Raw genomic sequence first — 10,152 nt, 5'->3', positions numbered from 1 at the left:
CTCATACCCCACTCCTTTGCTCCAGTGCCTCATACCCCACTCCATTGCTCCAGTGTCTCATACTCCACTCCATTGCTCCAGTGTCTCATACCCCACTCCATTGCTCCAGTGTCTCATACTCCACTCCATTGCTCCAGTGTCTCATACCCCACTCCATTGCACCAGTGTCTCATACCCCACTCCATTGCTCCAGTGTCTCATACCCCACTCCATTGCTCCAGTGTCTCATACTCCACTCCATTGTTCCAGTGTCTCATACTCCACTCCATTGCTCCAGTTTCTCATACCCCACTCCATTGCTCCAGTGTCTCATACCCCACTCCATTGCTCCATTGTCTCATACCCCACTCCATTGCTCCAGTGTCTCATACTCCACTCCATTGCTCCAGTGTCTCATACCCCACTCCATTGCTCCAGTGTCTCATACTCCACTCCATTGCTCCAGTGTCTCATACCCCACTCCATTGCTCCAGTGTCTCATACTCCACTCCATTGCTCCAGTGTTTCATACTCCACTCCATTGTCAGCAATATTGCCTAAAAAAAAAAATTGCTGGTGTATCATCATTTTTACCCGTGTCTGTCTGGCAGTCCATGGTGGTCTGACCCTGACTGAAGCCATGTTGAGCCTGTCTGCCCCAACCCTATCTGAAGCCATGTTGAGCCTGTCTGACCTCAACCCCAACTTGAAGCCATGTTGGGCCTGTCTGACCCCAACCCTATCTGAAGCCATGTTGGGCCTGTCTGACCCCAACCCTATCTGAAGCCATGTTGGGCCTGTCTGACCCCAACCCTATCTGAAGCCATGTTGGGCCTGTCTGACCCCAACCCTATCTGAAGCCATGTTGGGCCTGTCTGACCCCAACCCTATCTGAAGCCATGTTGGGCCTGTCTGACCCCAACCCTATCTGAAGCCATGTTGGGCCTGTCTGACCCCAACCCAAACTGAAGCCATGTTGGGCCTATTTCAGAACAGAGGGTTGACTCACTGGGTAATAAAATAATTTTGATGCAAAATTACAACTTTCATTAATACTCAGATTATTACAGAGGAGTGTAACAGAAAAGCAGTAAAATGAAAAGTCACAAGTAGCATTTAGTTCTTATGGAAGTTGGATCATACTGGAGACACAGGACGCGACCCTAATGGCCCCCTATCACTATATAGTGTACTACACTTGACAAAGGTCCATAGAGCTCTGGTGAAAAGAAGTGCACAATAAATGGAATAAGGCACCATTTGAGATCCATCCACATTCTCTAACACTGTCATCTGAATTGAACTACCAGTGTGGGCCCTCAGAAGGTTAAATATTCCATAAAAACATATGCTTTCTCATCATAGATCTAGAAGATATTAAAAGACTATAGAACTAGGGATGCTGTGTTGGGTTTTGCCACAAAGACTTGTGGTGGAGTCTTATGGTTCATCTTGCTGCTGGACACTTCAAGACCCTGGACAGACTGTAAAATGAGAGAGAAACTATCCAATAAGTACCATAACATTTTTACCTACATAGTGCACTGCTTTTGACCAGAACCCTATGGACCCTGGTCAAAAGTAGTGTACTGAATAGCGAATAGGGTGCCATTTGGGACTTTGTCAAATCCTTCTCAAATGAATCCTCGCTGCTAGAAATGTGGAGAAATGTCCCAGGCAAAATAAAGTACACTACAGTTCCTGAACTCATGGGGAAACTATCAGAGAACTAACTATATAATGTGAAGACAGAATAACTGTGTCTTTTGAGAATGTTTGTTGACCTGTTAAATACTTTAAGAACAACCTACATCCACTGTCCGGTAGCATAGACATGGAACCAGAGCCATACAGTATATTTAGTATATAGAATATTTCAAATATATTAAATATATGGCTTTTCGTGGAACTACACTGCTCAAAAAAATAAAGGGAATAATTAAACAACACAATGTAACTCCAAGTCAATCACACTTCTGTGAAATCAAACTGTCCACTAAGGAAGCAACACTGATTGAAAATAAATTTCACATGCTGTTGTGCAAATGGAATAGACAAAAGGTGGAAATTATAGGCAATTAGCAAGACACCCCCAAAAAATGAGTGATTCTGCAGGTGGTGACCACAGACCACTTCTCAGTTCCTATGCTTCCTGGCTGATGTTTTGGTCACTTTTGAATGCTGGCGGTGCTCTCACTCTAGTGGTAATATGAGACGGAGTCTACAACCCACACAAGTGGCTCAGGTAGTGCAGTTCATCCAGGATGGCACATCAATGCGAGCTGTGGCAAAAAGGTTTGCTGTGTCTGTCAGCGTAGTGTCCAGAGCATGGAGGCGCTACCAGGAGACAGGCCAGTACATCAGGAGACGTAGAGGAGGGCGTAGGAGGTCAACAACCCAGCAGCAGGACCGCTACCTCCGCCTTTGTGCAAGGAGGTGCACTGCCAGCGCCCTGCAAAATGACCTCCAGCAGGCCACAAATGTGCATGTGTCTGCTCAAACGGTCAGAAAAAAACTCCATGAGGGTGGTATGAGGGCCCGACGTCCACAGGTGGGGGTTGTGCTTGCAGCCCAACACCGTGCAGGACGTTTGGCATTTGCCAGAGAACACCAAGATTGGCAAATTCGCCACTGGCGCCCTGTGCTCTTCACAGATGAAAGCAGGTTCACACTGAGCACATGAGCACATGTGACAGATGTGACAGAGTCTGGAGACGCCGTGGAGAACGTTCTGCTGCCTGCAACATCCTCCAGCATGACCGGTTTGGCGATGGGTCAGTCATGGTGTGGGGTGGCATTTCTTTGTAGGGCCGCACAGCCCTCCATGTGCTCGCCAGAGGTAGCCTGACTGCCATTAGGTACCGAGATGAGATCCTCAGACCCCTTGTGAGACCATATGCTGACACATGCACATTTGTGGCCTGCTGGAGGTCATTTTGCAGGGCGCTGGCAGTGCACCTCCTTGCACAAAGGCGGAGGTAGCGGTCCTGCTGCTGGGTTGTTGCCCTCCTACGGCCTCCTCCACGTCTCCTGATGTACTGGCCTGTCTCCTGGTAGCGCCTCCATGCTCTGGACACTACGCTGACAGACACAGCAAACCTTTTTGCCACAGCTCGCATTGATGTGCCATCCTGGATGAACTGCACTACCTGAGCCACTTGTGTGGGTTGTAGACTCCGTCTCATGCTACCACTAGAGTGAGAGCACCGCCAGCATTCAAAAGTGACCAAAACATCAGCCAGGAAGCATAGGAACTGAGAAGTGGTCTGTGGTCACCACCTGCAGAATCACGCCTTTTTTGGGGGTGTCTTGCTAATTGCCTATAATTTCCACCTTTTGTCTATTCCATTTGCACAACAGCATGTGAAATTTATTGTCAATCAGTGTTGCTTCCTAAGTGGACAGTTTGATTTCACAGAAGTGTGATTGACTTGGAGTTACATTGTGTTGTTTAAGTGTTCCCTTTATTTTTTTGAGCAGTGTATAACACAGTAATATATGTGCATAAGACCTAATTGTCAAGACATAGTTAATCAAAGACTGAGCACTGGGGTGAAAAATGTCCCACACACACAATAGTATTCCATCTAGAGTGCTGTACAGTTCTCCAACTAACAAACCAACAGGCCAATGTTCTGTTCCCAGTTGGAATGTTGTGACTCACTGGCATTCCTTGGAGATAAGCCATGGGAGGGTCAGATAGTATCTGTGTCCCAAATGGGAACCTATTTACTATATCATTCTCTACTTTTGACCAGAGCCCTACACCCCAGTAATAGGGGTTGACAAGTCTGTGACAACAAACATTAATTCATTCCTATCCCCAGAAGAGATGTATTTATGTTCATGTCAACTGGCACGACTAAAACAAAGCAAAGGGAACGACAGCGACAATCTCGCAGAGTCACAAATTCACGACTTCATTCCACGAAAGAGAAGCATACATTTCCATTGCGCCTATAATTTTGGCTTGGCAGGGTTTACACATGATGATCTCTCATTAAAAACTAGAATTAGTGCTTGTGAATCACGCATGTGGTTCAACTGTGAAGCATACAATGGGAAAACACTATAAACTCCCGACACTTTAATTATCTAAACCGAATTGGGCTGAGAGATCTTTTGTATTGTGGCATTACCTAAAGAGCGGCAAGACTAAATACAGTGCGTGAATGGATGCTTATTGTAGAGCATCACACATATTGCGAAGACCCAGAGCTACTGTAGGTAAGACTTTAGAACTATGGTACTGTTCTCTAAAGGGAGGCTTTACATGATCGAGGCTCATTAAGACAACCCATAGGGCTCTTGTCTAAAGTAGTGCACTATGTAGAGAATAGGGTGCCATTTGGGCCACAGATATGTTCACTAGGACCAAACTAATGAGGAGTTTAAAGCTGTATGAAGACACATGGCCATTGTGTTCTTGTGTTCGACCAGTACCCTTTCAGGGCTCCACAAAGGGACAGGCAGTTTCCATGGAGCAATGCAGAACTCCTTTGTTGTTGTTTTGCATTTGTTACTTACTGGCCATAACTAACTACGGCTACACCATTCTACTACTGCTGACTACCCTGATCCTCTTCCAGCTTCTCTCTCTCTCGAAGTATACATATATCCCAAATGGCACCCTATTCCCTATAGTACATAGGGCTCTGGTCAGCAGCAGTGCATAGGCTGCTATTTTGTACGCAGACAAACCCCAGTACCTCCGATCATAATGCTGTAATAGCGGGTTTTGCATGCAATATACTATTAGTCTCTAACTAGTTTGTTGGGCAGTATGTTAGAATTAGATGAGTCTCTTTGCAACACAGCTACCTTAATCCCACTCATAGGATGAGAATGTCAACGCTTGGTCCATGTACTCTGTCACCCCTCAATACTGTAACTCTATTCATGATAGCAACAGGGGGAAAAGGCAGAACTTTGTGTATGTCATTAAACTTTTTAAAAATCAAGATTCAAAGAAATGAATGGATGCATGAATTAGGTTTAATTTAAGTGTCTCAGTCGTAGGAAGAAATCATATTTATATTTTAGATAATTTAGTAGACGCTCTTATCCATGGTGACTTACAGTGGAGCGCATACATTTGCATAGTGGGCCCCTGTTGGAATTGAACCCACAACAAGTCCCATGCTCTACCATGTGAGCCACATTAAACTGGAAAGGAGGGTCTGTTGATGTGGTGTACATACATTTGTCAGAAGTCAGAAGTTTACATACACTTAGGTTGGAGTCATTAAAACTTGTTTTTCAACCACTCCACAAATGTCTAGTTAACAAACTATAGTTTTGGCAAGTCAGTTAGGACATCTACTTTGTGCATGACAAGTCATTTTTCCAACAATTGTTTACAGATTATTTCACTTATAATTCACTGTATCACAATTCCAGTGGGTCAGAAGTTTACATACACTAAGTTGACTGTGTCTTTAAACTTTAAATTCCAGAAAATTATGTAATGGCTTTAGAAACTTCTGATAGGCCAATTGACATAATTTGAACCTTCAAACTCAGTGCCTCTTTGCTTGACATCATGGGAAAATCAAAAGAAATCAGCCAAGACCTCAGAAAAATAATTGTAGACCTCCACAAGTCTGGTTCAACCTTGGGAGCAATTTCCAAACGCCTGAAGGTACCATGTTCATCTGTACAAACAATAGTACGCAAGTATAAACACCATGGGACCACACAGCCGTCATACCACTCAGGAAGGAGACGCGTTCTGTCTCCTAGAGATGAACGTACTTTGGTGCGAAAAGTGCAAACCAATCCCAGAACAACGGCAAAGGACCTTGTGAAGATGCTGGAGGAAACCGGTACAAAAGTATCTATATCCACAGTAAAACGAGTCTTATATCGACATAACCTGAAAAGCCGCTCAGCAAGGATGAAGCCACTGCTCCAAAACCGCCATAAAAAAGCCAGACTACGGTTTGCAACTGCACATGGGGACAAAGATCATACTTTTTGGAGAAATTTCCTCTGGCCTGATAAAAACAAAAATCGAACTGTTTGACCATAATGATCATCATTATGTTTGGAGGAAAAAGTGGGAGGCTTGCAAGCCGAAGAACACCATCCCAACCGTGAAGCACGGGGGTGGCAGCATCATGTTGTGGGGGTGCTTTGCTGCAGGAGGGACTGGTGCACTTCACAGAATAGATGGCATCATGAGGGAGGAAAATTATGTGGATACATTGAAACATCTCAAGACATCAGTCAGGAAGTTAAAGCTTGGTCGCAAATGGGTCTTCCAAATGGACAATGACCCTAAGCATACCTCCAAAGCAAGGACAACAAAGTCAAGGTATTGGAATGGCCATCACAAAGCCCTGACCTCAATCCTATAGAAAATGTGTGGGCAGAACTGAAAAAGCATGTGAGCAAGGAGGCCTACAAACCTGACTCAGTTACACCAGCTCTGTCAGGAGAAATGGGCCAAAATTCACCCAACTTATTGTGGGAAGCTTGTGGAAGGCTACCTGAAACATTTGACCCAAGTTAAACAATTTAAAGGCAATGCTACCAAATACTAATTGAGTGTATGTAAACTTCTGACCCACTGGGAATGTGATAAAAATAAATAAAAGCTGAAATAAATCATTCTCTCTACTATTATTCTGACATTTCCCACTCTTAAAATAAAGTGGTGATCCTAACTGACCTAAGGCAGGGCATTTTTACTCAGATTAAATGTCAGGAATTGTGAAAAATGTAGTTTAAATGTATTTGGCTAAGGTGTATGTAAACTTCCAACTAACTGTTGACTCCGCCCAGAAAGAGGATACGAAAGATGACTATTAGATGTAGGGTATGCTGTCAAATGGCCCCATATTCCCTTCATTTGAGCAGGGTCCATATGGGTTATACACAACATCTCTTTGACCCTATGGTCTTCAGAATTCATTGGGCCTTTGATCTTCTCCCAGTCCCTGCCCTCTAGCTATGACCCCTGTTGCCTAGGAGACCCCTCACTGTGCCAGGCATAAGACCTGAGCTCTTTAGTGCCACCCTGTGGACCAAATAGGGATTTCATCCTAGGGACTGAACTAATCTGCATTGTCATCATACTGTATGAGTAGGGCCCTGTGTTTTGCACAGTTTTGGTCCAATTCTCATTTCTGAATGAGGATTAAAATGCAGGATAAAACATTGTTATGTCCCATGATTGCAGAAAACACAGGGCCCTAAATACAAGGCCTGTTTGTATTACTTCTGGAACAACCAACAGAGGGAGAGTACTCACACAAGCAAATGCTTCTGAGCTTTAATTTATATTCATACTGCTTTTCCAGAAATATAAATGATGTTACTAGGCATGCATTGTCCCATTCAGGAACACATTGTGGAATCTGCAAATAAATTATTTTAGCTAGAAAACATCACTTCAGTTGTAGCAAGCAAACATTGCAATTACACACTGTACTGTTTATCACCTTTATTAAATTTGAGCTAAAGAATTATACCAACAAATTCAATATCGATCACTCTTTATTAAGAACTAAACAATCCTGGTCCCTCAATGCTCAGAGTACCACAATCTTCTCATTCAGGGCGATCTGTGCTTGAGTCAGATTAGATAGATAGGTCACCATCAACAGGTCCTGTGAAAGAGAAACGGTATACATTCACACAAATGTCATGAGTGCAAGGGACAAATATTTACTATAGCTGTTCAACTGAATCAATTCCACAAGATGAGGGGCCGTATGTATCAAGCGTCTCAGGGTAGGAGTGCTGATCTAGGATCAGATTCCAGTCCATGTAATCGTGATGTAAAAAAAGGCAAAACTGATCCTAAACCAGCACTTGATAAATACAGGCCCAAATCCAAGAGGCATAATTACTTACGTTGATGTTAGAGTTGAGCATGGTCTCAAAGTCCTCTGCTGTGATCTTAGGAACCTTGTTGACCAGATCCATCAGGTAACGTCCAACACTGTTATCTGCCGTCTGCTTACCAGACTGAGAAACATACAGAAAGAAAAGCTTAGGTTATGGCCACAGAGACACAAATTAAGTCGTAACTCAACTAAAATCAACTATTTTCCGATGAGCTGCATACGGTATAAAGGTTGACATAACGGACGTCTCCGTAATGTAATATGGGATGCAGCCATAATATAGGCTCTGTGTGTGTGTGTGTGTGTGTGTGTGTGTGTGTGTGTGTGTGTGTGTGTGTGTGTGTGTGGGCTACTCACCAACACATCCTCAATGTAGGTCAGTACCGTGGCCAGCATATCCTGAACGCGGCCTGCTGCCCCACCCACCTGGCAGAGGTCAGAGGTCAGCCCATTGGTGGTGTTAGGAGCATCTCTCGTCCTCTGGAGAAGGTCAACTAGAATATACAAATTATTTGATCCATTTTATTAAGGATTTCCCCACCCCAACAAGAAGACATGACTCAACAAATAAAACCATGTCCAAACAAGGAACAATTGGGACAGAGAATGGTTAGCTGGACAGAAAACAAGGAAAGAAGAATTAAGGTTCTGACCTCCTATCCTCTCTGTGTCGTAATACTTGTATTTCACACTCAGGGGAGTGAACATCACACCGACTGTCTTTCCCGGCACACCCATCTGGGCACTGTCATGGCAAACGAAGCAATGGGGAAAAATTACATGAATTTATTTAAACTATCATAAGCAATGCCAAAGTGCTTAAAGTAAAGCAAAGTAATGAAACAGCAAATGCAAACATAACAAAACAACTGAAAGATGAGATCAGGAAGTCACAGGGAGTTGAAGCAACTCTGCTTGGGATGGAGTCAACAACAGCTTTTCAGTGGACCAACTAAAGTACTGAGACAGAAGAAGAGACTGGTTGAAGTGAGGGAAGTCCCAGACCTGACGTAGGCGCGGATGTTCATCTTGCCACTCTGCAGGGCGGTGTCCATGGTCAGGTGGATGGGGTTTGTGGCCTCTCGGCTGTAGTACTCATGGATCAACACAGAGTGCTCGGTGATCTCAAAGCCTGTGGCATACCTGACGAAGGAGAATGGTTTCACTTCAGAGCAGTGTTCTGACACAAGCACACAGATTTACTTTTAACAAAATGTACTTTTTTCCCTTTCTAGTTAATTGAATAAGTTGTCTAATTGTCAGTACCGGTGTGGGACAAAAGCTTTTTTCTAATGGGACTAGGGAAGAATATAAGCCTACTCACCATCCAACAATGACCTCGCTGGGTGACACCCTCTTATGAAGATCATACATGTTCTTGGCGAACTCCATGTCCACAGCAACCTGTCACCATCACAAAGACACCAGTGTCACTTCTAGGACTACATGTGCAAGCGTTCTTAATTTCTACACTACAGCAATAGCTAGATAGTATATAGTTGTATCAGTGACACTTCTCATCACCTCGTCTTCAGACTCATTGTGGGGGACGGAGAAACAGTTGGTGACCTCAACAGAGTGCTTGTCAATGGTACCTGAGGAAGACAAGTAATGCATTAAGTTACGATACCCATTTTGTGCCTATGATACGAGGACAAATTTAACTGTTCTATGGAACCTGTTACTCGCTAGCTAGCAAAGTTTCAACAACATAAACATTACACAGTGATCTAGGCAAGCTAAAATATTTTAATACTTGGTCAAATCTTTATAATCAGAGGAGTTTTGGTATATTTTCGGTTCAAGAGGATGTGAGAGCCTGGCAATGCATCAGCAAAGTGATGCAAGCTAAGTTAGCCGTAGCTAGCTTGTTAAGACAGGCTGTTAGCCTCCCTGCGCGTCTGATCAATTTTCATTAGAGCTAAAGTAAGTTTCGGGTTAAATTACCAAGCAAGGTTCCGATCACACGACTCGCTCCCTCATTTCTCCGTTCGTAAGAATCGCCGATGGAGGCGAGAACGACAGGGTGAATTTTCACCACGGGGCCATACACCGACATCTTGAAAAAGGAACACTTTTACGCTTCCGGTCGCCTTATCGGCGTGTGACAAATACAGAAAAGGTGCGTCACCTGCTGCATTGGAAGTAGTATTGCACACAGAGGCGACCTAATAATACAACAAATAAAGCCTTATAATAAAAAAAAAATAGCCTAAATGTGATTAACCATTGAATGCATCAGAAGACCAATTATTTCTGAAAAACAGTATTAAATACTGTAATTGAAATGCTGTTAGGCTATTTGGCTGTTCAGAAACTG

The 10,152-nt window shown here is 43.7% G+C and overlaps 1 protein-coding gene across 1 annotated transcript; it reads right to left on the bottom strand.

Moving 5' to 3' along the window:
- Positions 1–7,411: 7,411 nt before the first annotated feature.
- On the bottom strand, positions 7,412–9,916 carry LOC129813619 (eukaryotic translation initiation factor 3 subunit F-like). Its single transcript, XM_055865965.1, has 8 exons — positions 9,780–9,916; positions 9,357–9,427; positions 9,157–9,236; positions 8,838–8,975; positions 8,486–8,577; positions 8,190–8,326; positions 7,840–7,953; positions 7,412–7,592 (listed from the first exon to the last, which is right to left on the bottom strand). Exons 1-8 carry the CDS (start codon positions 9,889–9,891, stop codon positions 7,515–7,517), a joined length of 822 nt encoding a protein of 273 aa, XP_055721940.1. The 5' UTR covers positions 9,892–9,916; the 3' UTR covers positions 7,412–7,514.
- Positions 9,917–10,152: the final 236 nt, after the last annotated feature.

Source organism: Salvelinus fontinalis, chromosome 17 (genome assembly GCF_029448725.1).
Source record: "Salvelinus fontinalis isolate EN_2023a chromosome 17, ASM2944872v1, whole genome shotgun sequence".
In the NCBI taxonomy this organism is placed as follows: domain Eukaryota; kingdom Metazoa; phylum Chordata; class Actinopteri; order Salmoniformes; family Salmonidae; genus Salvelinus; species Salvelinus fontinalis.
This window is presented reverse-complemented; position numbering and strand designations above follow the sequence as displayed.